Raw genomic sequence first — 27,192 nt, 5'->3', positions numbered from 1 at the left:
AAAAATACAAATACAGGTATGCTGCCCCCACCATACTCATGTCCGTTAACTTCAGGTAGGGGCAGTGGCCCCCTATCTTCATGTGGGTAGCCCTTGATGCACCCCTCCTAATCTAAAAGACTACATTACAGTGAGACATGCCTATATCATGGCAGACACGCAAGATCCGTGTTCGCCCATGACCAACAATCATTACAACGGATCCAGATATTGTTGCAGCTGCAGCAATAAGGGCAGGGGTTTGCTTCTGCAATGCAGGGGACTTTACCGAACTAATATTAGGAAAAACAAAGAAAGACTCAGGATGCATGAGAGATGTGCCTGCCATACTGAAGTATTACAGAAGTGCACTAATGTTTCCAAGACTGACTATTCAAGAAGAAGAAACTGGCATTTATCTACCCTTTGTGCAGCTTTTGTGTCCAAGTTTTCCATCACTGTGGAATCTCCACAGTGATGGACTAAATCTCCACAGTGGTGCATACATATTCTTTCAGAGTTTGTTGTAGAAGGAACTTGGCTAACAGTGGCAGGAACGCGTTACCATTTCTTGGAGTTTGCATGTCATTGAGTCTTCTAACTAGGATGTTGGTGTGGTGGTTTGCAGGGAATGTATGTGATATTGTTTTGAGCTCAATTTTCTCCAGTGCTATGCAGCGACAGAGCCAGAATTCTTTACAAGCATATTGGAGCCGAGTTGTTTACAGCTAGAGGTTTTATTGCCTTGCATATATCATGTCATTTTTACTCACAATATATTCTAAGAAGAGATTTATAATTAATATTGTATATTTTTCATTTGCAGTTAGACATATTACCAGTTTAAAAGACAGCCAAAAGATATCAAACAAGGATAGAAGTGTGTTAGGTTTTTACAGACTCTTCTAGTATCAGGTGAGATGTGTTTTTAATCCTTCACTGTCCTTACAAATGTTATAGGTGAGGGTTTGATGATGAACTACAAGAGCTCAATATTCTGAAGAAAGAAGCTTTCCCCTGGATATGGTGTGAGTTCAGAGAAGACCGAACGGCCTTGCGCTGAACTGGTGCATATTGTTGCTTCCATTGTCCCAATATCTACCACATTCATTGTGATATTCTCTGGGGATGGAAGATAGAGGGGTACTCGTCAGATGACAATTGGGGGCTCGCGATTTTACTGTTCATTGAAATTACTAAATGAAAGTAGCTAAAAAGTCTTCTCCAATGCTATGGTAGGTGACAAAACAAGAGATCTATGTGTAGGTATGTCCACGTGACCCCAGAAACATAGAATACCTGCAGAACACCTGGGACTCATCAATAGTGAATACATGTGCAGAGGAACCTAAACAAACCACCAAAACCTCATGGTACTCCCTACTCTTGAAGCTAGTCCCTGATATTTGTGTGCTCTGTTTGCAGCAGCCTAGACAGGCGTGTAAACCGGCCCACCGGGGGATTGCCCGGTACCCGCTACGGCCAGTCCGGCCCTGGTTCACAGTTGGCAGCACTAGTGAGTGGTATGAGGACGAAACCCCCGTGTGTCCCAAAAAAGGCTGTAATGAATTCAATATCTTGGGATTACAGTGTGTGAGAGTTGGGGTGGCTGATAAGGAAACCATTAGCCAATGAAACATGGCATACAGACTCCGTGACACTGCCAGTCTTGGCACAGGAATATGCACTGATGAGTCCGTCTTCCAGGTGGGGGTGACCTATTATCCCAGCACTGTGCACAGCTGCCACAGAGGATCTCGGGAGAGGATTTATGCTGACGCTTCAATATATATGATGATGAGAAAGGAATGTTGGTATACAAAGAGGTATGCAGACCATTACTTCACCATAAAAGAACACACAGACTTTTCAAAAAGATAATGACAATTACCATTTGAAGATTTACACAAAATACTTAGGTAGAAAATTACTAAAAAAAAAACAGTTTGCAAAATTATTACAACTATGTAACTATGTACAACTGGCGAGCCTAATGTGATACAAAATGTCTCTCTATATAAAAGTCGGTAGAAATGATACCGCATAAGTGCAGAATGAATAATTTAAAACCTTGAAAGATACTGTTGCAAATGGGCAATGTACAAAATGATATGTTATGTTTCGTGATTTGCATAAACAGCCCAACGTACCTCATTTGCTCTTGTAAAAAAGCAGAGCAATGTCTTTAGTGGCTGACGTTAAAGATAACTAGAAGAAAGGACTTTCATTATGTGCTTTCACCTACCGCTAAGATACTCTCCAGGCGCCCAACAATTTCCATTTTGAGCTGCATCGCTTCCCGATTAGATTTAATATTGCGGACCATTTTGCTGTACAATGCGAGGCACGTACACAAAGGATATCTAACTAGCGCCTTCGAGAAAAAAAAAGGAAAATTGCTTGAGCCCGTATAAAGAAAATAATTTATATTCCAATGTATACTTTTCTGCTGCTCCTGACTAATCACATATCTTTTCCCTCAAGATACACAAGACTACATTTGCATTCAATCACTGCTACAGATTGCATTAGGTGCTCGCCATTTTATGACGATTCAACATAACTGAAAAGAACATTATCAAGTTTCCAATGTTCCTGAGGCGCAACCACGTGTGCAGTGATGCTTGGTTAAATGTGTAGGTGCAATGAAGCTGCCTTTCCTAAAGCTGTGATACTTTGTGCTTAATGTAGAAATAAACTTATTTTTAGATGGTCCTGCCTTAAGAAAATGTATATTTTACAGAACATTGTAGTCAGCGATTAAAACTATATGAAACCCGCTTTGGCACGGTAAACAGCCTTTACCACGAAGGCTTTTCTACGCGTTACGTTTACAACGGTACACTTACCTCGTAAACGTCTTCACAACGCGTATTGCTTCCACGACCGTCTTTACCACGCAAGCAAAGTCATCACGGAACGTCTTCTTCCTCATCCGAAAAAATGCGTCAGTCCTTTTTTAGTGTCGGCGAAGACGTGAGAAAAAGGCAAAAAAAAGAAGAAAGGGGGCTTGGGGGGGTCTCCCCCCCAAAAAAGAAAAAGCTGGGTAAAGGAAAAATCGAGGTAAAGGCAATGCGTAAAAAAAACATTCCGTTGTATTGCAACGGAATGCGTAGTAACAACATATATTCCTTTGGCACCAGATCCTGACCCAAACAGCCAACTCACTGACACATCAATTTCCCTTTGGGTCAGGAGGAGGTGACCGCAAAGGAACACGAGGAGCACAAACGAGGATGTCAGGAAGCCAACCAGTAGCAGCCTTCAACATTTTGGACAGGTGCAGCACCGAGGTTGGGACTGCGCAGCGCCTGGTGCACACACATTCAGAACCTCTTCGAAGAGGTTGGCACCCGTGTGCCTATCTAGTGCATAGTTACTTAGGATATGGGTGAGCTCTTCTAAATAACAATGACCTACAAGTTAACGGCTACGTCTCAATATGCGTAAAACGAATAATTACCAGATAGCTCTACTCATATGAGTGCAGTCCCAAGGTGCATAGACACTCAAGAGATCATTAAATCTTTAATCATTAAAATCACGTCGTTTCACTTTTCCACTTCATGTATTTTAATTCATCACCTTAGAGCAGTGTTCTCAAAGTACGGCCCGGGGGCCTCTTACGTCCCTCTTGACCTTTACATGCGCCCCCCCCTGGTGAACAGCAGCACAGGCTGCTGTCTAGTTGCTAAGCACTAATATTCAGAAATAAATGTTAAATAAACTGGCAAGCATTTATTAACCTGCAAATAAATGCTTGCCCGTTTATTTAATGTTTTTTTAACCCTACAATCCATGACCCACCTAGACTCACTACCGCTACCCTGCTGGCATCAGTGCAGCCCTCGGTCACACCACAGACCGTATTTTGTGGCCCCTGGGCAAATGATTATGAGTACCCATGCCTTAGAGCAATTCCAAACCAGCATGCAATTCAAACTATCATTGCCGTCTTCAGATTCATCCAATATATCCATTACAACTTCATGAATAAACATCATCAATTGTGACTTGTTTTGTTGCCCTTCCAAATAACCAACACAAACAGATTGTCTCCGAGCGACAGTAGCAGGACCTTCAGGATGTTGACCTAGGGAATCACCCAGGTGGGAAGGATCTCAGAACTTGCACATTCACAAATTCATCCATCTGTACATTCACCTCAGTAAGTTCATCTACAGCTCCAGGAGTTTTTCTGTAACCTACGTTACTCACGCCTTACCTGTGCACGTTCTGTGAGCGATGAAAGCCTGTACTAGTCTTCCCTGCTCGATCTGTTCTGGCTGACTGCCGGAATGGAAGATTTGACTTGCTGCCTTCTGTGAGGCACAGAATCTTGCTTTGCTACTGCTGTGCTGTACCTGTTCCGTGGGGAAGCAAAGCTTGCACTGCTGTTGCCTGATTTGTGTGTGTCCTGTGGTGGGAAAAGATCGTACCACTGCTGCCATAGCCCTACCTGTCCTCTGAAGGATGGAAGCTTGCACTGCTTCTGCCCAAGGTGTACTTGTTGGGTGTTTTCATTGGTGTTACCCCATCTCTGAAAAAAATGTTGAATCCATCTGTAAAACACACCCTGTGAACCAAGGAATGTTTAACGAAAGTTGATGTGAGCTGCCTATTGCATTGTCGTGTGAGTTAGCAATGACGGAACCCTTTTGGCTCCTGAAGGACTTGGTAGAACAGTGACGCAAGTGTTAAGAGTGTAGTAAAGTGACCATCAGTGGAAGTAAATGAGTACCCTGTTAAAGGTATAGTTGGGCTATGAGTAAGAGTGAAGGGGAGACGCTCGCAGAGTTGTTTACGTGGTGACAGGGAGCAGCAGGCATTAGGCATACGGCGTGGGGAAGACCACGCTCCCCGGAATAGAAAAGCAGCAGCAGCAGCATTGGACATACGGTGTGGGGAGAACCACGCTCCCCGGTTTTGGAAGCAGTGCTGTGGGGCATACGGGAGGGGAGAACTACGCTCCCCAGCAGCCACCTGGACCAGAGACGACCAGCCGCCACGCCCCAAACACAGCAGCGGTATATAATAGGCCCCACTACTCCGTCCCCGAGGGACGCGCGCGGGCGCAGGCCAGGCGAAGCCCGGGCCAAGGGCGGGCCCGTTCAAGCCCGTCACAGACCGAAGGAGACCAGACCGGGTCAACCCTCTGACCTCTAGTGGGAACTGTGAGTACCATCTACAACCTGTTCCTAATTTTAACTTTTGACTATCATGGCAGCCAGAAGGGGTACAAAACCGACACCAACAGGGCATGTAGCTGGGACCCTAGATCAATTTATCTTGAGAGCATCATCGGTATTGGAACGTGAAATTGCAATGACGGAACGCCGTCTGTCCCAGGACCCGGTCTTCCTACGGAGATCTTCCTTGGGCCCTGCCGCACAAGCATGCTCACCAGGTCTCTCCCAGCAAAATATAGTTACTGAAGGGATTTCTACCAATTTAAACCCCACCGAAAGTAACATATTAGACCTGGCGGATGGGCCAACCCTACTATTATGTGGGCAGACTACAAACATGACACCGGCCCACTCAGAACCGAGTAAAAACCCGCCGGACACGATAAGATGCAAAGAGGGTGCTATCCCTAAAAGGAAGAGGGCCGGCGCCCCACTTCGGGGTAGAAAACCCAAACAGTCTAAACATAACAGCCAACTGGATCCCCCAATTGCAGAACAACCTGAGCACAGTGCTCCTGTGGTCTCCTTAGATAGCTCTGTTAGGGCTGGCATCGATTCTATACCTATATGTCCCCTTGACTTAGACTTACTGCTGGGAAAACTAAGTAAGGTTTTATCTACTGTTATCCAGCCCATGGAGCAAAGATTGAAATCTATAGAAAAAAGGCTGGGGAATATGGAGGAATTGCTTGTGAAAAACACGGGTCTAGCAAAGGATCCATTGGTCATCCAAGCTCAAGTTAAAGCCCTGGCCACCACAGCGAATGTCCCGCAGATCCAGCACAAGCCAATACCTACTACTCCTAATGGTCGACCCATTGCGACCACTAACCAGGGGTCTATCCCAAGCTCCAGCAAAATTGGCCCTAAAATTGGTCCCATAGCTGTGAAAAAGGCACAGCCCTTGCTACCGGCTAATCCTGTAAAAATTAAAACTCCAGGAAAAGAGTCCACAAACCGACCCTGGGGAAACGACTTCTCTTCAGATCTACCATGCATCAACTTACCCCCGGATTGTGCTTCGTACGTGGTCGTCCTTATAGGGGTTCCTAAATTGACGAATGACAGACATGAATCGTACGGGGAACTTAAGAATAAGACGATGCATTGGTTGAACACCCATAGACCCTTGCCTAGAACCATCCAAAGCAAAATTTTGTTTGTCAGAAGGGTGGGGTGGGAGGTTTGGAAACCAAAAAATGTGGACGGGGACTGTGTAATTATTAACTTTGAGGATCATATGGCAGTTGACTATGTATGTAGTAGGCACCATAGAAGCCCTGATACAACTATCAAAACACTGAGGCTAGATCACTTTTACCAAACGGCCTACGTACACCGCGCCATCAACCACAGGCCTTATGACCTATGGCCTCAGCAAGAGGATTCCTGGCATTATGTAGACAGAAGTAGGGGTGGACAGGTTAGGGGTGAGGACCTGGGCTTTCCAGTAAACAATAGATATAATTTCCTGGACCAAGTAGATTGACTTCATACGTCTCCCAGCCCCCTAATGGTCCATCCATTGAGTGCTAATAAAAGGGAGGAAGGTTTGAAGTTTACCAGGATGGATTATTTGGGGGTGGCGAACATCGTAATTGACCTTCCACCCTCTACTGAAGCAAGAATGTTCCCTGAGGGAAAACCTTATGCAACCATAGGGAAGCCAGGGGATGGCCCACTTCCTCCTGTGATTGATAACCTTATACCCCTGCCGCAACATCAGAATGCCTGCCCACACTCGGACCAGCATCCAGCCGGTCCTGGAGTGCATGGTCTTGCCAGGCTTGGTCAGGAGGGAACTTTGGGAAATAGGCAGATATTGACGAAGGGGACCCTCAAAATTTTATCCTGGAATATAGCGGGTCTCGCATCCAACTTAGACATCCCGGATTGGTGCACATTCGTGGATTTACACGGGATCTGCTTATTCCAGGAAACGTGGGCGGTAGACCCCACTCATAGAATGGGTTATGTAACCTTTGCGGAACCTGCAGTAAAAGGCCCGAGAGGTAGACCATCAGGGGGGCTATGCATATGGGTGGGTGTCCATCTTGGATTCACGCTGAAAAGGCTAGAAACAAACAGTCCTGATCTGACGTGTATCCTGATGTCAAACAAGGAAACACCAAAATTGGCACTCATTAACATATACTCACGGCCAGTGCGATTGGGGGGAACTTCTAACACCTTAGACAAACTGACCACCCTATTGCATTCGCTTGGGGGTGACGTTGCCTTGTTGATCGGAGGAGACTTCAACTGTCATTTCGAACCATTACAAGGGGTCCCTCCGATCACAACTGAAGAAGACGAAACCTGGTCAGTTCCGCCCCCCAACGCCTACTCTGTGGGAAATTGGACAGCTCTTGCCCTCCAGTTGACTTCCCTCACTTACACGTTTTCTATTAGAGCTTGTAATGGCCAATTCCAGAGTGACACTCCAGCTCAGTCAACTTACAGTGGTATGGGGCATGCATCTGTAATAGACTATTTTATGGCCAGCTTGGTCCTGTGGCCTCAAATTATAGACTTTAGTGTCCCTCCTCCCATTGAAAGTGATCATAATCCCCGGATAACTGAGATGGACTTTCAACTGACCAGTGAGGATAGTGCAATGACGATTACCCCAAGTAGTGACTTGAGAATAGTGCAAGGTGGGAGAAGAATCCGATGGGCAGCTGTGAAATTGTCCACTGAAAATATGGCGAAAATGTATCGAGATGTAATCCCCCTGCTTGAAAGAGTAAACTCCAGCATTATTAATTCCTTGGATAATGATATGGGTGACCTTACTGGCATCCATAGGGAAATGGTTTCAACATTGAAGGAAACCTTTTATAAAACAGGTCTCACCAAGCCTAAACCTTGTGGTGATGGGAATCCATGGTTTAATAGGTGCTGTAGGGACGCGAAAAAGGCACTATTGCTGGCCCTAAGGCAAGGTACCAAACTTTGTGTTAAAGAAGCCAGGCAGGCTTACAAGAAGATGCTAAGTAACGCAAAATCAGAATGAAAAGCAGATCGTTGGTCTGCTATCACATCCGCACTTGCGGCAAAGGACCTAAGGTCATTTTGGAACCTTGTCCATACTGGAAAACCAGAGGGCAGGACTACAATTAACCCAAACATCTCTGATGAAGCAGGGTCTTCTTATTTTAAAGATCTTTATTCTCCTCCCTCTACATATATAATTGAGCCCCGACCGAGCCTATTGGCCCTGAACCCCACGTGGTCAATACAACCATTCACGTTGGTTGAAGTTCAATCGGCCATTTCAAGTATCCAATCGAATAAAGCACCGAGATTGGATAGGATCCCAGGTGATCTATATAGAGAAGAACCGACAGTTTGGGCCCCATACCTTTTAGTACTATTTAATGCGATATTGCAGGGGTTACCTCTTCCAAGTACTTGGTTGGGGGCGGAGATAATTCCCATTCACAAGAAGGGCTCTCCGCTCCAACCATCTAATTATAGGCCTATGAGCCTTATCGATGTGACCCAAAAAATGTATGCCAGGCTCCTTCTACAACGTTTACAGGCTTGGACTAACGACAATAACATTTTGACTCGGCACCAGGCGGGATTTAGGGCTAAAACAGCAACAATTGACCAATTATTCCGGCTGCAGGTCCTTCACTGGAAGCATGTGGTCTTGGATGGGGGTAGGCTATATCTTACATTTGTGGACCTAAAGTCCGCATTTGACATGGTGGATCGGAACCAGTTATGGACCATTTTATTATCAATGGGGGTTCCGCCATATTTATGTCACCAATTTAAGATCTTACACGAAGGCACTTTTGCCAAAGTTCGTTTTGGCAAGCAAGGCCAGTTAACTGAACCATTTCCGACTGAGAAAGGCGTTAGACAGGGTTGTGTGCTTGCCCCATCCCTGTTTTCCCTCTTTCTCAACGGGCTTATTGAAGATCTTCTTGCCATAAACAACATTGACTCCCCCAAACTGGCCGCCCAAAGATTTCCCGCATTAATGTTTGCGTACGATACTCTGTTGCTTTCAAAGTCTCCAATGGGTATGCAGCGGGTGTTGAATCAGTTTTTCAAATTCTGTAATAAAAGGAACCTGGTGGTCAACATCAATAAGACCAAGTACATGGTTTTTAATGCTAGTACCACCAACTGCCCCCATCCTATGATGGAAGGCAGACCACTCGAAAGGGTCCCAATGTTTGATTACCTGGGTTTAACCTTGAACGATATAATGGGGTGGGGTCCTCAATTGGCCAAGGCCAATTTAAGATTAACTCAGGCTGCTGGGGGTATCTTAAAAGTACAGAAGAATTGTACCCATAAAATATTAAGCGCCCCCCTTGAAATTTTTAGAGTTCAAGCCAGGGCATCATCCCTTTATGGGGCGGAACTCTGGGGACATATATCAGCAAGTGACCTATCCATAACAGAAAATAATTTCTTAAGGCAAATACTGGATTTGCCAAGAAGTACTCCCTTGGGCCCGCTCAGATTGGACTTGAACATTTGCCCAATCGCAGACGCTATTGCTGCTCGGCCCCTACTTTATTGGAGGTGGCTGTGGAGCACTCCTGAGCTGGTGAATTATAAGGAGGAACTTAAAGTGGTCATGGCATTACTAGGATCTGGTAGGATCCCTTGGCTATCATTTGTAAGACGATCACTCACACTGATTGGGCTCGAGGATCTCTGGTTAAACCCTGAGGTCTCTTGCCCAGCCATTTAAAAAAAAACATGACATGTGTTGTAAAAGATTTTAATTTAAGGAATCTCTTCCGCTCAGCAAAAATTTTAAGTTTAACTGACATCTTTTTGGATGTTAAATCCTTTTATAGCTTTGAGCCGAAGATTGATGCAATACAACCCACTTTGGCGAAGAAGCTCTACCTGCAATTTAGATATGGCACTTTGCCTCTTTATTCCAACATTGAATGGTGGACAGGGGGCCCGGCACGTCCTTGCCCAGGTTGCCCAACTGAGGAAGAAACTCCCGTACATGTTATCCTTTTCTGACCCGCATATGTTAACATCAGGAGGAAATGGATAATTCAGTTGTGTAAAAATCTGGGTGTAAAGCAATACTTGGTTTTCTTTAGGATCTTAAAAACTGACACCAATGCAGTGATTGTGTCCGCAGTAGCCAAATATTTGTTTTCAATGTGGTTAATTCGAAGGAACTTGACAATTAATATTGCTACACATCTGCACTAACTCTATTGGACAAGGAGAGAACAGATAGCATTTTATCAGTATAATAACCATTGTTTTTATCAATTTTAGGGCTCTAGACACTATCTAAATTTTATAGTTTTAAAGGATATGTTTAACAACTTAGTTATACAATTGTGAAACTCGCATGAGTTGTATTGATTGATTAACATATTGTATAGAATTGCTTTTTTATGTGCTTTTATGGCAAATCAAACCGCAATAAAGCTTAAAGAAGAAGAAGAAGAATAGTGAATGCAATGCATTGCGGTTATAAGTATTCTATGTAGAGAAGCCCTGTGTATAAAGTGAACTGTTACTCTCGCTATGATACTGCCGCATAACACTGACATTCCAGCTCACTTGTGAGTTGTGGAACACGAGCTTCCATGTTAAACAGAGGTAAATTTCTATATATCATACAGTCGTAGATCAAACAATATAACCCGGAATTAACAACAAAAGAGTAACCGACAGAAGGAAAGGGAAAAAGGTTTGCTGTTGCTCCATGCAGATTCCAGTCGCTATATAATAAATACGATTATTGCCTTAGATTTCTAGTTTGCCCCACTTCTTGCAACGTATTGTACACCCTCCAAATCAGTTTAACTATGGGGTCCCTGGTATGTGGGTGCGCAGCAGTTTGTTAGCACATTTCATTTTGTCACCATGATCAGAATTCCACTCAGAGCTCAATGCCGATTGTAGGGCTATCAATATTGCATCCCAGTTGGATGAGATAGTGAATTTACGCAAGCCCAGAGTGTCCTACTGGTGGAGAGCTAGACACTCCGCCCTAGCCCCGTTGAGTATTGAGTAGAACCAGGCCTGTAAAGTCGGGGTTCGCTAGATTTCCAGCGTCGTATGATGAGACGCTTGACCACCACCAGGCCTAGATCCAGAAATCTAGTGGTGGCTCTCTGTTTCTTGTCTCTTGCAAACATGCCCTGTACACAGGCCTCCCATGAGTTTGAAAGTGTTCTGTCAGTGCACTCGGACAGGTTCAGTGTCACTCCCTCCAAGTAGTTATGCAGTGTAGGGCACGACCATAGCATGTATAGGATATCAGCGTCACAAAGACTAAATCGTGGGTAGCATGCATCTTGTCTATGAAAATACCGATTGATTCTGTCTTGTGTAAGATATGCTCTGCGCAGTATGTAATACTTGATCAATCGGAACCATGCATTGCGAGGGATGAATGTGGGGCTCATTAGTATCATGTCTCACTCCTTGGGTGTGCATGGGGAGGGCAAGTCTGTTTCACATTGGTTTCATAGGGGTGCCAAGTCTACTGCCGTCTGCATATGAAGTGCATCAGCAAACCATCTGGTGAGATGTCTCCCTTCCCACAAGATATGTACGTATTGCATTATGAGATGTGTTTTTAATTCTTGTGCATTGTCTCCCCAGTGTCGCTGCAGTGTGTTCATCCAGGATGCGTGACCAATAAAGAGACCTGGCGGGATTCCCCCTTCCTCCACGAAGGTATCGTATGTCATAAGTGTGCTATTGCGGTATTTATTTATTTATTTGAAGAGTTCTATATAGCGCTAGCTAGACCCGGAGGTATCAGAGCGCTTTACATGAGGCTAACAGTGTTACAAAGTTACATCAGTTACTAGGGCATAACATAGCATAGAGATGTCGCCTATGGTGTAATAACCGCCTCGTGCCAGTTCGCAAGTTCGGCTGGCATCGTTCTCCAGATACCCTTGGGCTGTCCAAGAAATGGCACAAAAGGAAACAGTGTGATGATGGGTACACCTGTGCGAGTCATCACACATGCACACATATGCATCACGACACTGTAGCCGCCCACTGTGATGACCTATGCTGTGTGCATCTGTCACCAAACTTGCATGCTCATATGGGATGAAAGACTTTTTTTGTTTTTTATGTCGCACTACAGGGCGGCAGTTGAGAATGGTTGAATACCAGAAAATACGACATATGTGCCTAAGCACATTTTCTGAAAGGAGGGGCCAGGGACCCACTTGTACCTTCAGGGACCTCCAAAAAACGAAAAGGGGATAGTCGCGAGAGCAATGGTGAAGAAGGTCGGAGACTGACACAGAGTGCAAACAGGTAACAAGGTGGGGGGAGCATCTGAAGAGGTCGTATGGTTTAAATTCTAAACAAAAATGACACACGAGCACACTGAGTGAGAGGGAAACAATGAATGATCGTGGGGTGTGTGGGGTAAAGAGGAGCGCATGGGGGTATGTGAAGGTGGAATAAGAACATGGGGGAGAGAGCAAGAAAACACACATACTCCTGTGGCATACTAAAGGAAAAGGAAAAAGCAGTTCCCTTAAAATGAAAGTATACAAGTCATCCAATCGAAAGAACATCAAAGAAGTTATGCTTTAGGTGAGGGACAAATACAAGAGGATGGAAAGTCATTGAATAAGATACAAGCAAATGAGTCTGACAAGAAAAGCCAAGACAAAGACTGTAAGTAATGGTGCTGTCTGCAATAGGTTCTCAGCAACAGATAGCTAAAAGAATTAAATCAGCAAGATCTAAAAAGGCTTGCTCTCAGTTACTAGAATTGGCCTGGCATTTTCGTGTCCGCGCCTCTCTCCAGTTCTCTACTTTTGTTTTTCTTGTTTTTTATTCCTCCTTGCAGGCACCTCACTGGATTTCCGCCTGAAGGCAGAGATCCATCCTCCTTAAGTATGATGAGCTTTTATACCAAAATATATTCTTAAAGATATTTGATTTGTTATTTGTGTGCTATTTTAATATGCATATAAGTATACATTCTATTCCAGGTACTGGTTTATATAGGTTTTCTCTCTTAACTTACCAAAGATCACGCCACCCCAAGGATATGTTCCTGATCATTGTGTACAGTGGAAGTGCTGAGCGTTTTAAACTTCGGAGTGACATGGGCACGTGAGACCGAACGTTAACTGTAAAGGTTGTGACATGAGAATGCCAGGCTGTTAGCATCACTACTATAGTGAGCAGAGTCCTCAATCCCTTCCGTAGCTACGGCTACCACACAGTGACTGTTTGAGAACAAGCACCCTCACTGTTCTATGAGTCTATAGTTCAAAAAGTCATTCTGTTTCTATGGAAGACACAGGAGGATTTCAGCACATGCTCTTGGGGTACCACAAAGACCCCTCCAAGGACTTTGTTACCTTTGATGATGGGGTGATTTCCCACTTGCAGGTCCGGCTGACTGGCATTTTCAGTAGAATCTGCATGCATGGCAATGGCTTAGTTTTTGCCAACCAAAGCCACACATGTGAGGGGGGACATAAAATATGCTCTTGTCGGTTTACTGAGAACCACATAATCTTGTTGCAATAGTGTTATTAATCTAGCAAGTGGTCACTATCAAGAGGATGACTGCCTTTCGACCTTCTTAGGACCCTTGTCCATGGATCAGGATCCACAGCACAGGTGACAGGCAATTATGTCATGTTAATGCACACTCTAGACCACACTAACGCCTAATTTGAAGACGCAATGGCATGTTCATAATGTAATGGCAAATCAGCCTGCTTAGTAGAAGGGCACCAACTCGAAATAAAGGCATACTTTTTACACACCTGAAGCTTTTGGCACGAAAATGCTCCACCGCCCAATCACAATTAGGTTCTTTGAGGTATAACGTTGGACAAACATTTGAATATGCAAAGTCATATCAGTGCTACCACAAGAGGAACCAATTTCCAACTGAATATACTAAGTAAACTCAAACCCTTTTTACCCCCTGATGACTTTTGGTTAGCAGTCCAATCCTTAGTCATCTCCCGTTTAGATTACGGGAGTGTCACTCTTGCAGGCTTACACAAAGTAAGGCTGGTGCCACTAAGGGCCACATTGAACTCAGCTGCTAGGCTCATCAACGGAGCCAGAAGATTCGATCACATTACACCAGACCTAATACATCTAAAATGGCTCCTGTTTGAAGCATGGATCTAGTTGGAAATAGCCTGTATGACATACAAGGCCCGCCACCATAACACTCCTGTCTACCTAGCCAATAAACTCAAACTGTGTAGTGGAAGTCATGCCTTAAGAAGCACTCACTCCCTACTGCTGAAATCAAAGAAGTTCAACAAAAAGAAAACATACACCCACTCCTCCTCTGGTCTAGCCCCAAGAATATGGAACTCACTACCTCCTGAAATCAGGTCAAACCCTTCGACTACCTCATTCAAAAAAGAAATAAAAACAGTTCTGTTGAATAATTTCCTTCAATCGTAGCCCTGAAGCCACTCAGCCTGACTATTTTCCTGTGGGCTCCTCCGGATCTTGATTCTGCCGGCCGACTGTAATACTGTAACTGTATTGCTGCTTGCTTATTCCTTGTTACACTTCTCCCTGTATGTATAACTTGTTTGCTATATGTATAGCTCTCTGATACCATGACAGGTCATGTTTGCGCTATATAAAACTCCTCAAACAAACAAACTGTAGTCAACCAACTCTGACTGCCAATAACATGAGAAACAACACAGCCATTCTTAGTATTGAAGCCTAGGAAAAAACGTTCTAAACCCAGCGTCTGCAAATGATCAGGGTTTAATACTATCAATTAGCATTTCGGAGGACATTATTGAGATAATCTTTCTACCAACATGTTTGCATCTTTGTCTTTGACGACGACCCCTCCAGAATGTTTATTAATCTTAAGAAGTATGCACACTGATTTTAACAAAATACTAACTTTTACTAGGAATTTATCTTGACTCACCCTAATAATTAGGCAATACACTATAAAAGTCCTATAATTTTTAGCTACCTGCTGTAACACATAACATATAGACGAACCACAACAATATATAACTGACTCGTGTTAGAATATTTTATGAAGCAAACAACACTTGGAGAGTTGTGACATTGGCTTGACTTGCCACCACCCTTCTAGGCTGAGCTTTCAACCATACCAGTTAACAAAATAACACCATAATGGAAAGATGAGTTGCAACTCTGAAGGGGGTCCAGTTGAGGATCGAAGTTGCAGTATACCGAGGTGATTTTGCTACAGAAAAATTCTGAGAGCTTGTTGCAAAAGCCTTGTGAGGGGGTGATGTTGCTGGAGTTGCAGAAGGCATGGTGAAATCTTTGGTGATTGCAAATATTTTCTGTGTGTGCTGGTGTCTATGCCATCTGCAAGAGTTGTGAGCTTGGGGCTCCTTACCTGCTGGTGGCAGCGTCTTAGGCAGGATTTGAAAATGTCTCCGTGGTGCCTTGACTTGTTCTCCATTTGCACTCCAGCTGCTAGCGATGGCATTTCGTCAGCCTGAGTTCCTATGTGTACCAGCTAGCCTGTGGTTGGGTTCTTGCTGTTTGGTTGTGCCTAAGATGAGCCAGGGTGTTAGTGTATGTAATGATCCAGCTGTTGAGGTTCTTGATGACTTTCAGCAAGTTGCTGGTGTGGTCAGATCAGTGCACAGAGAGGGCAGAACCCCAGTCCTTTTGTGTGAAGCTTTCCCAGCTGATGTGGGCGGGTCTGGTGGTGGTTGGTCTGTGGTGGTGCAATATGGGTATGTTGAAACTGGCGATTATCTGGTCTGTCCAGGTATTATAAGTTCCAGACTTTTTTTTTATAATAATCTTTTTATTAAATAAGCTCAAGATAAATACATACTTTTCATGACTATGCATGCATGTTAACACAGTCAGCAAACCAGTGAAACATTTGTTGGGTGCTCAAGCATTAGTCTGTACTCTAAAGTCGACTGAAGGTCCACGACAAGGGTTTATGTCCATAGCACTAACTTTACACATATATTAATCAGGCAAAATTGCTTATGTACACACAAGTGTATTCTGCACTTGTAGACATCTCAACTCCCCCTATATTTACGCCATTGCGACCAGACCGTCTCCCACTTCTTAATGCAGCCCCTGCTTTTGTACACAGTTTCTTCTGCTCGCTAAGTTGCTGACTTTTTTACTGTAATGTTGCTGATTGAGGAGGAGATCAGGTCCAATATGTTTCCGCCGCTGTGGGTAGATTCAGTACGTGGGTGAGACTGAAGTTTCTGAGGTTTTCTAAAAGGACCATAGAGTTTGGGATGTGCGGTATTCTAGGTGAAATGTCTCCAAGGACGATGAAGGTGAAGGAGTTGATGAAGAGGGGCGCGATGAAGTGTATGATGTCACTGACGAAATTGGTGAGTGGTGGTGTATACAAGAGTTTCACCCACGAAGAAGTTGGCAGTGATACGCATCTTGAACTTGAAGTGCTCCGTGCAGCTGTGGCTGTGTCCATGTAGGTGGTGCAGCTGATGGGGAGTCTTTGAATATGATGGATACTCCACCCCCTATTAGTGCTGACGTTCTTGCCTGGCAATCATCTAGCCGTGGATATGGCTGTAGTGATGTCCGGTGCAGAAGTTGGGATTAGCCATATTTCCATGGAGAAGAACAGGTCTAGAGTGTGGTCATGCAGCAGGTCACATACCTCTGTTGCGTGTTTGGTGAGAAAGTGGGTGTTGAGGAGCATTTATGCAAGTGTGGCATGTTGTGTGGGTGGTGGTTGGTGTCTGTGAGCGTGAGTGGGTGACTTGTGAGTGTGAGCAAGTTGGTGCTGGATGCTGTTGGTGTGGGAGTTGTGGGTGTACGTTATGGGAAAGTGAATGAGATCTTGCAGGAATTGCATGTGAATGCTTCCTCCATGTTGTGTGATGCAGTGACGGCAGGCTGTGGTTAAGAGTGGGGAAGAGCATGGAAGGGTAATGGTCGTTAGGGAAGGACCAGGGTTCCTGGCGCTGGATGCTTTCCTGGTGCAGATGGGTGCAGTTAGGCTTGCCTTTGGAGTGCCTTGGCATGTCATGTGCGCACAACCCGGCGGTCACCTTTAAGTAGGTCCTGGTAGAGGAGCACGGTGGGCGGTGTGCAGATGGATGATGGGATATGAAATCTTATTGATTGGCTTCTTCTTTAAAGGCAGTTTTGGCAGAAAAGCTGTCATGTCACTTCCTGTGCAGATAGATGATGAGATAAAAATTCAGGTCCTTAACACTATTTGAATCCAGCCAACTAACTCTACCTACATCAGTTACTCCATCTAATTTTCTCAACGCTGTTTGTCTGGCCAAACCTTCATTTTTTGTTCATTCGTCTGGTGAAAGCATGGAACCAAAATAGATGCCCAGATAGGTCATGTACCTAGACCTCTACTTGCCATAAAGATGGGGGCATTTATGGATAGAGCAAGGAGAAGCATCTGCCAACAGCAATGAGGAATTGGTAGCGGGGATGGGAGATTAATCCACAACACAACTAATGCAATAAGTAATGCAATTTTTTGAGTGTTTAAAACACATTAAGGGCATATTTGCTCAACTAACACTGCATCAATACAAAAACATACAAACAAATATGATCACTATGATGATCATAACGTTGTGATATCATTTGATGATGATGCTTTGCACCCGCAAGGGTGTGTGAGGGCACTTGGAAAACCACCTAGGAGTACCTGGCCTACACCTTAGACATCACCACGAACCTTACCAACCACTACTATCTTCCCAACCCCTCAGACAGCTCACCACTTTGGTACTGCCAATCATAGGAACTGATACCATTTTGTGTATTAAGATTACAGGTGAGCCATTCTTTCTATAATCCTCGTGTTTATTCTTATAAGTAACTAGGCACATAGGCAGGTAATATCTTGATAACTTGCAGGCCTATGCCCCAACGGCTACATTTGCAGCATCATAGCAAAAAGTAATCTATTGAGCAGTATTGGCCCATAGAAAGAAATATGTGTGCTGCCTAGCTGGTTGTTTAGGTATATACTTTCAATAAATGATAACAGACTTCCTACCTAAAGCAAGCCAGTCTCAAGTTTGAGACCTGGAATGGCTTCTTTTATGTACGTTTCTTCTTTGAGTCTTCATAACAATTAAGACTAAAAACGGTCCCTCTCTCTCTTTCTAACCTCTAGCATCTTTTTGTCGTATATTTCTACTGTTGATAGGTGTTGCACTGTGGGTTTTTTCCCATGCTTTGTCTTGTCTACGTGTGTACCCTTTCTTCGGTACAGTCATGAAAGGATGATGTCGCTTGAGGTCTGAGGATAACACAGTGGACCGAACTGTCAGTTTGGCCAGAATACAGAGGGGGTTACACTAGGTAACACTGTCACACATGGTAGCGTCTTCTGCAACACACTAAATAAAATATAAGGCCTGATTTAGATTTTGGCGGCTGGGTTACTATGTCACAACGGAGATGGATATCCAGTCTGCCAAAATATAAATTGCATTATATCCTATGGGATTTATATTTCGGCGGACAGGATATCATTCACCACTGTGACGGAGTAGGCCCATAACTGATACAGCCCGTGTCTCAACGAGGTCAGTTGTATGGGTCTCTGGCGTCAAACATCTCAGAACAATACCGGTACTGGTTCAGTGGAAGTCATATCATGTCCAATTAAAGAATTGAATATGTATTGTAGGAAAGATGTCCCACAAATAGGGAGAAAAAATATTGACCTATGTCTCACATATAATACTTGAGCCCTTCTACATTTGTGTAATGCTCACAATGCAGAGATTTCTTGGAGATTGGCTTCTTGAATGGTGTCCCTGTATTCCGGTTCTTATACATAAATCAAACCCAGGGAAAGTGACAGGCAAGTGTAGGTTTATATCATGTGCACAGCACTAAGACAGCTAAAAGGTCATGAAAATTTTAAAAGATGCTGTACACTGCAATTGCAGGTTGGTCAAAAGTAGTAGCACAGCACTAAGATACAGAGAGGGGACGCATGAGGAAGCAGGGCCTTGGTGCACCCGAAGACTGTTTGTGTACCTTTGGCATATGTGTCCCTTTAGTGTCCAAACCATAAACAAGGAGATTCCAGTTCTAATTATGTGCTAAAGAGTCTTACAATATATGTATGGATGCTTATAGCTGAATTGTCACAATTCCAAATTCACTGCTATCTAAGTGATCTGAATGTTTATCTGTGTAGACTTTTACAACGTTCACAGTGGCGACAGGTAATGCTAGGCGTTCCTAAAGTTTCACAGTCTTCCCATTACTAAGTGTCTCTTGGTGTGGAAAGAGCTGTAGAATAACCCTTCAAACTCCTCATACATCTTGGCCCCCTTTCTAAAGCTTATAATTGTACCTTCACTGAAGTGAGAGAGAAATAGAAAGAAAGGAAATTAGCATTCTGGGATAAAAGAAAATGGTTTAGAGGTGGATGTTTATGGCTGTTTGAAGTAGGAAAAGATCATTTAAAAAAAAAAATGAAATTAGCCTTTACAGAATAGCCTGGATGTTTAAATGCATGCAGGAGAGGAACATAATGATGCAAAATAGGCAGAACTACTTTTTTCAGTAGAAATCTCAAAAACACTTCTCTTTCTAAAGTCAGAGTTTCTCATAAAATGAAAAGAATTTACTTTGTTAAAAAGCTCTTACAGCTTGCATCCACACGGAAATCAGATGTTCCAAATCCATCTTGGCTTGCTGGGACAGCTCCAAGATACGTTCGCGGTACTCATGGCTGGTGTAGGCAGAGTCGGTGAAGTCTTCTGTGTGCTCTAAGATCAGCTCCAGTAACGTTGTCAGATTTTCCTTCGACAGGAAATAAAAGTTTTCTCGGAGTCCTTCTACCTTATTCTAAAAGAAAAAGGGTATTACATGGCAGGAGTATCACTCAAGAAGACCCAAACAGAGTAGAGGAAATTCTTGCAAAGTCAGACAAGCTCGTTCAAGACCTGCAGTCTGAAGTGCCTTCAACTCTTCCACAAGGACATGACCACCCTTTTCTATCCAATGCCTAAGGACCCATTTTGTTTTTATAAGTCTTTTGACCTAGAATCCACATCTATAACTGCACTCTTATTTAATGTCAATAATCTTTATTCGGTTGTAATACATACATAAAAAGAGCATAATAGCATGACACATGCATTGATAAAAAATAAAAACATATACAAATGGTGTGGCTAAAAAGAAGATCCATAAAAGTTGTGAGAAACAGTATTAAAATCACAGAAAACGAAAAATTCCCCATTAGCAGCAACAAATGTAATCAGTCAGGTATGGAATGCCTCGCTCTCAGCGCAGCTCGAAAGAAACAGGAGAAAGAAATTAAAACATGTTCATTAGGAAGCAGCTGCAAAAACAAGAAAATGGTTGGGCAAGTACACGTTAAAATCCAGGGATTTCAATAACAGGATGATAAACAGTTTTCTAGGCACACTAAAATATTTACAGAAAAATATAAAATGTAAGGTGTCCTGAGGAGATATATTGTCACAGCCGACGGATGCCAAAGTGCCAGGTTGGCACCATCCACTGGATGAGGCCAGAAGATTAAACCTAAATCTTGCCAAAACAAATCTATCCCTCACGTTAGATACATAAATTAACCATGGACGATTTTTAAGAGCAAACACCCCCGAGCCATGGGTTTCATCAGCTCAGCTTGTTCTCTTTGTAATGATACGTGTTCTAAAACAGTCCCCTCACCCTTTTCAATTCCAATGGACGCAGGGAATGAGGGAAATAAAATTATGTCCAGTGGCGGCTGGCATGACTCGCGGGTGGCGGGGTGGGCGCGGGTCCTGGGAACTAATATTTGTCACAGCGACCCTTAACAGTGCTAACACTTTCTGAGTATTACTTGCAAATACTGACAAGATGGCCACTCACTAAGAGCTTAGATCCAGGCATGCAGATCTCTCCTGCTGGCAGCCTGTAAAATGGGACACTTTAAATTGCATAGGGTCCACCTGAGACCATTGAGTCTCCTACCTTGGGCAGAGAGAGAGACCACTTTGCTCCTCAGCCAGGGGCTAATCCCAGTTACTTTGCCGATGATTAGAGATAGAGAGTTGTGATCACTAAAAGGGCTGTGAACTATATTAAAATGAGAAATAAGCAAAAACAACCCCCTCCCTCTAAACTTTGGGGGAATGTGTGGCTTAGGAGAGTTTACTAGCTTCCCCATAGCAAAGACAAGGTTGTAGGTGCATAAGATTGTGTTGAGTTCCGATCCCTCCTTTTTCTGAACCATGTGAAGCCCTTCAACCAACATACATTTGGGCTTAATTGTAACCGGATCAAAGGGGCAATTACACAACTGACAGTTAAAATCACCTGCTAATATGAGCTTCTCCCTTCCAGAACCAAATATCTTAAAGACCTTATTTTAGCACAACAGGAAGACCCCTGAAGTGGGAATGGTCTCTTCCAGAAAATGTGTGCATTGCTTTCCTAGTGTTCGTAAATTACCTTACATTCCCAGACTGTAAGAAAGGTCCATCTAATACAGTTAAGGGACTGGAGATTTTTTAAGGCAGCCACAAACTCTATCTTTTTAACTGTTCATCTTGAGTGTCACAATCCCTTACAGACAGTGGTAGGCAATATCATCCAAAGCTGAAAGGGCCCAAGCTTCAGCAGAGGGGTACACAAGAGATATCTAGCCCCTTCCTGCTCACATCTTTAGGGCATGAATCCCTTAGCGGTCTGTGTGATATTGGATGAAGCGTGTACATATCCCTAACACTCTAGCACTCATAATACTGACCTCAGGACACCCCCACGCCACACGGCTCTCCAGCTGTAGGCGAGTCTGTGCCCCAGCAACTCAGGTCCGCCCTTGACTTCGGTGCCCCCTCGCTGCTGCTCGTTCTTCCTTCCGTTTTTGCCCTCCTGTGCCTTTGTTTTGCTTAGTTTTGGTATTACACTGTAACTCTCTATTTTTTGCTTCGTTTTTGTATTACACTGTAACCATTTCTTTCTGTGTCCTCCCCGCTCCCGCCTCCCAGCTGCTCCTCCCTCCCACTTCGCCTTAAATGGAGATCGCACGTACGCGCAGCGGTCACGCACAGCGGGTGCGCTGCTTGTGCGCCAAAGGAGAGCCCATCTATGCCCGTCCGCGCCTGGACCGCGCCCGGCGCCAGAACCCCTGGTCCTCGTCGATGCCAGCGCACCCGACGAACCTACGACGCCGCAACCCTCCTCGCTCTCAACGCCGGCCGGAACCCCGCTTGCTACCGAGCCACCCCGAGACGCACCCACGGGCCCTTCACCCGCCAAGTCTGCACATTCACCTGCCTCCGAACCTGCACCGCACCCGCCAAGCCGAGCACCAGCAACAACCACCTCAAGTGCATCCTGCTCAACACCCGCTCCATCCACAGGCACGCCGTCGAACTCTGGAACCTCCTCGACTCAACATCTCCAGACGTCGCCTTCCTCACTGAAACATGGATGAACGCCTCCTCAGCACCCGACATCGCCATAGCCATCCCGGAGGGTTACAAGATCATCCGGAGGGACCGCGTCAACCAAACTGGAGGAGGCATCGCCATCGTCCATAAGAACACCATCCGCATCACGACCAACTCCGACGACACCCTCACTGCAGCCGAGCACCTACACTTCCAGATACACACCGACCCCAAGACCACCCTCAGAGGCACTCTCATCTACAGACCCCCGGGACCTCGCATACAATTCAGCGAAGCCATCGCCGACTTCATCAGTCAGCACGCCCTCACCTCCACAGACTTCATCCTCCTAGGGGACCTCAACTTCCACCTGGAGAACAACAAGGACTGCAACACCGCCGCCCTACTGGAGAACCTCGCCAACCTCGGACTCAAGCAACTGGTGAACACCCCCACCGACTACGCCGGCCACACGCTCGACCCCATCTTCTCCTCCAGCAAGCACATCGCCTTCAGCCACTCAACCGGATTACACTGGACAGACCACAGCTGCGTCCACTTCAGCTTCAGGAGAACCACGACCCACCACCATCCGCAACAGGTTCCCCGCAGAAGCTGGAGCAAGATCACCACCGACCAGCTCACCACCGCCCTCAGCCAGAACCCACCCACCAACATGACGGACACCAATGAAGCAGCCTGCAACCTCACACAGTGGCTCATCAACTGCGCCGACGAACTCGCACCACTGAAGAATCCTCCAAGCAGGCCCGGCAGCAGAAAAGCCTCGTGGTTTACCAATGAACTCAAGAACTCCAAGAAAACCTGCCGCACCCTCGAGAAAGCCTGGCGCCACGACCAGACAGCAGAACACATGACCGCCCTCATGAACGCCACCCGAAAACACCACCAGCTGATCCGCACCACCAAGAAGGCAACATTCAAAGAACGTCTGGACAACAACACCCACAACAGCAAGGAACTCTTCAGCATCGTCAAAGAGCTCTCCAACCCCAGAGCCTGCAACAACGACATCACACCCTCACAAGACCTCTGCGACTCACTCGCCTCATTCTTCCACCGCAAGATCGCCGATATACACAACAGCTTCGGCGCGCATACCACGGACCCAACCACCGAACCAACGCCCCCCACCACCACCATCTGCACCTGGACCCCGATCAACACTGAAGACACCACCCGCCTGATGAACTCCATCCACTCCAGCTCCCCTACCGACCCTTGCCCACACCTCATCTTCAACAAAGCCGACTCCATCATCGCACCCCAACTCCGGAACATCATCAACAGCTCCTTCGCATCTGCCACCTTCCCGGAGAGCTGGAAACATGCCGAGCTGAGCGCCCTCCTGAAGAAACCCACCGCGGACCCCACGGACCTCAAGAACTTCCGCCCCATCTCGCTCCTCCCCTTTCCAGCCAAAGTCATCGAGAAGACCGTCAACAGACAACTCTCCGCCTTTCTCGAGACCAACGGATCCCTCGACCCCTCACAGTCCGGCTTCCGAGCAAACCACAGCACCGAGACCGCCCTCATCGCAGCCACCGACGACATCAGGTCCCTGCTCGACAACGGGGAAACTGCCGCCCTCATCCTCCTGGACCTCTCAGCAGCCTTCGATACCGTATGCCACCGCATCCTGATACAGCGCCTCAGCAACACCGGAATCCAAGGAGCGGCCCTGGAGTGGATCATCTCGTTCCTCGACGGAAGAACGCAGAGAGTCCGCCTCCCCCCGTTCCGCTCCTCGGCCACCGAAGTAATCTGCGGCGTTCCGCAAGGATCCCCACCCTCTTCAACGTCTACATGAGCCCTCTCGCAGCCATCGCACGCCAACACAACCTCAACATCATCTCCTACGCCGATGACACCCAGCTGATCCTCTCCCTCACCAACGACCCCGCTTCCGCCAAAGCCAACCTCCAGGAAGGAATGAAAGACGTCGCGGAATGGATGAAGATCAGCCGGCTTAAACTGAACTCAGACAAGACGGAAGTCCTCATCCTCGGACCATCTCCCACCGCCTGGGACGACTCCTGGTGGCCCCCCGCCCTGGGAACCGCACCCAAGCCAACGGACCACGCTCGCAACCTAGGCTTCATCCTGGACTCCTTCCTCCCGATGACAAAGCAAGTCAACGCCGTCTCCTCATCCTGCTTCAACACCCTGCGCATGCTCCGAAAGATCTTCCGATGGATCCCCACCGATACCAGGAAGACCGTTACCCAGGCCCTCGTCACCAGCCGTCTGGACTACGGGAACACCCTCTACACTGGAACCACAGCCAAACTACAGAAAAGACTCCAGCGCATTCAGAACGCCTCAGCACGACTCATCCTGGACATCCCCCGCCACAGCCACATCTCTGCCCACCTGAAAGACCTGCACTGGCTCCCTGTCAGCTAGAGGATCACGTTCAGACTCCTCACCCACGCTCACAAAGCTCTCCACAACACGGGCTTGAAGTACCTCAACAGCCGACTTACATTCTACACACCCACCCGCCAACTCCGCTCCGCCAGCCTTGCCCTCGCCTCTGTCCCACGAATCCGCAAATCCACCGTCGGAGGAAGATCCTTCTCCTACCTGGCAGCCAAGACATGGAACTCCCTCCCCACCCACCTACGGCTGACCCTGGACCATCTCTCCTTCAGGAAACAACTCAAGACCTGGTTGTTCGAGAAGTAGCGTCCCCCCCCCCCCACCTCAGCGCCTTGAGACCCTTACGGGTGAGTAGCGCGCTATACAAATTTTGTTGATTGATTGATTGATACTCTATATTTGTGGGAAGCTTCTGGCTTTTTGAAAGTGTGACTGGAAGCCGATGATACAGAGCCATGAAATCAACTGACCACCCTCGAGGAGATGAGGGGACACAGTCCCTAGATATGGGCCACAGCTTCAATACATTTTGCCGATCATAAAGCATAGAAGAGGCTGCACATCAGTGGTTAGAAAGGTTTCCCATTGTCTCCCACTTGAAGTAAAGCTGCTCTAGTCTTACTTTTCACAACCATAAAAAGGGACAAGCTCAGAACATGGTGTTCCTCAGGTCTTACAGGCCCGATTGATGGCAAGTAGCACTTTCTGTGTATTGTTGTGGCTAGTTAAATGTGAAACCAGGAGAGACAACCACTGCTCCGTTAGTTACACTCCCTGTGGTGGGAAATCTTGTTTATAATACAGTTGTCTTTCTTATTATTTACCTCTAACACTGAGCAACCAGTGGAAATAATGTTATCCCATATTGTTACGTGAATGCCCAATGTCTAGTTTTCCCATCATCGATGTTCATACATCCACTACTCACTCCAGGTTGACATTTGTTCTGCACACCAATGAATTTTCCCTAATGGCTGTTTTTTAAAGTGCTACAGAAGAGTACAAAGATTAACTCATTTGAGCTCCTGCTTTGTAAACATGTAAGGGGGGGCTACTTGCATGATCCGAGAAGGATATACCAGACACACCTATCCAAACTGACACAGATATGGCCATATTCCAGAATCCAACTCCATTGGCAGAAATGGAAATACCCCTCCACACTAGTATACGTTACAGTTTCATATCAGATTTGGTGCTTTAACCCTAAGGCTGAACATCCATACAACCCCCTTAGTCACAAGTAAATACATTAACAAAGGAAAGCACTCAGAGACAATTAGTCCTTAATTCATCTATTCACACATTCGAATAAGTGAAATTTGTAAGTACTGCACTATTACGGACTTAGACATTATGGATGTGGATGTTGGACAACTACATTCTGGGTCCTCTTGTGAATCTGATATTTGTTAATAAGTTATTTATAACATGGGAGTATAATGAGACTTGTGGGGATTAGGGGATTTTGAGGTTTTATTCTAAATATTGTTATACACGTTATTTTACAGCCCTGATGAAGTCCAGTGTGGGGACAAAACGTGTTGGCTGGGTTGACATTTTCTTTTCCAATGAAGGCTGAAGAATACATGTGAATTATACCTTTTTATAACCCACGACGTTTGAGTCTGTTTCTTGGACTATACATCAATAATATACGAACACAGTATCATGGACACTGGGAATTTTACTTACTGGAATGTGTGAATAGGTGAATTAAGTACTCTAATTGTCTCCGAGGACTGTCCTTTTTAGATATATTTGCATATAGTCATATGTTCAGCCGGCAACACCTAGAAAATGTGTTTCATTTGCTGTGCATCGTCTGGAAAAATAATAACACATCAAGCAACTTGAATATGATGAAATTGACATGGCTGTTGCTGTTGAAGGGGTTATGTCTGTATATTCTTTTTTGTGCCTAGGGCAAACATGAGGATGGACACTAGGAAGCTCTTACAAGACATTTTAAAGATTACAGTACTTGATAGGGTCGGTAAATCAAGAGCTTGTGGATGGCTGAATACCTCCAATGTGTGTTGGCAGATTCCAGCCCCCAAAAACACTATCCTAAGGTATCCTCCGAAAATGCTAACAGTAGAGGAAGTAATCAGTTATTGTGGCTGGGATCGTCCATTGGCATTGGCCAGGCAAGAGAAAACCATTTAGCAGTGATATCTCTCTGCAGCTTAGAGCAGATGGCAGGAACTGTATCTGAATTTATGTCTAGTACG

The 27,192-nt window shown here is 45.5% G+C and overlaps 1 protein-coding gene across 1 annotated transcript in view; it reads right to left on the bottom strand.

The window, feature by feature from the left end:
• CTNNAL1 (catenin alpha like 1) overlaps window positions 1–27,192 on the bottom strand; it is an 862,216-nt gene that overhangs the window by 372,055 nt on the left and 462,969 nt on the right. The window contains exon 7 of the mRNA XM_085606809.1: window positions 19,791–19,991. Coding sequence (XP_085462935.1) covers window positions 19,791–19,991 — 201 coding nt within the window. The remainder of the gene's footprint in view (window positions 1–19,790; window positions 19,992–27,192) is intronic.

Source organism: Triturus cristatus, chromosome 5_2, assembly GCF_964204655.1.
Source record: "Triturus cristatus chromosome 5_2, aTriCri1.1, whole genome shotgun sequence".
Classification (NCBI taxonomy): Eukaryota; Metazoa; Chordata; class Amphibia; order Caudata; family Salamandridae; genus Triturus; species Triturus cristatus.
Note: the sequence above shows the minus strand (reverse complement) of the source record. Positions and strands in the feature narration are given on the sequence as shown.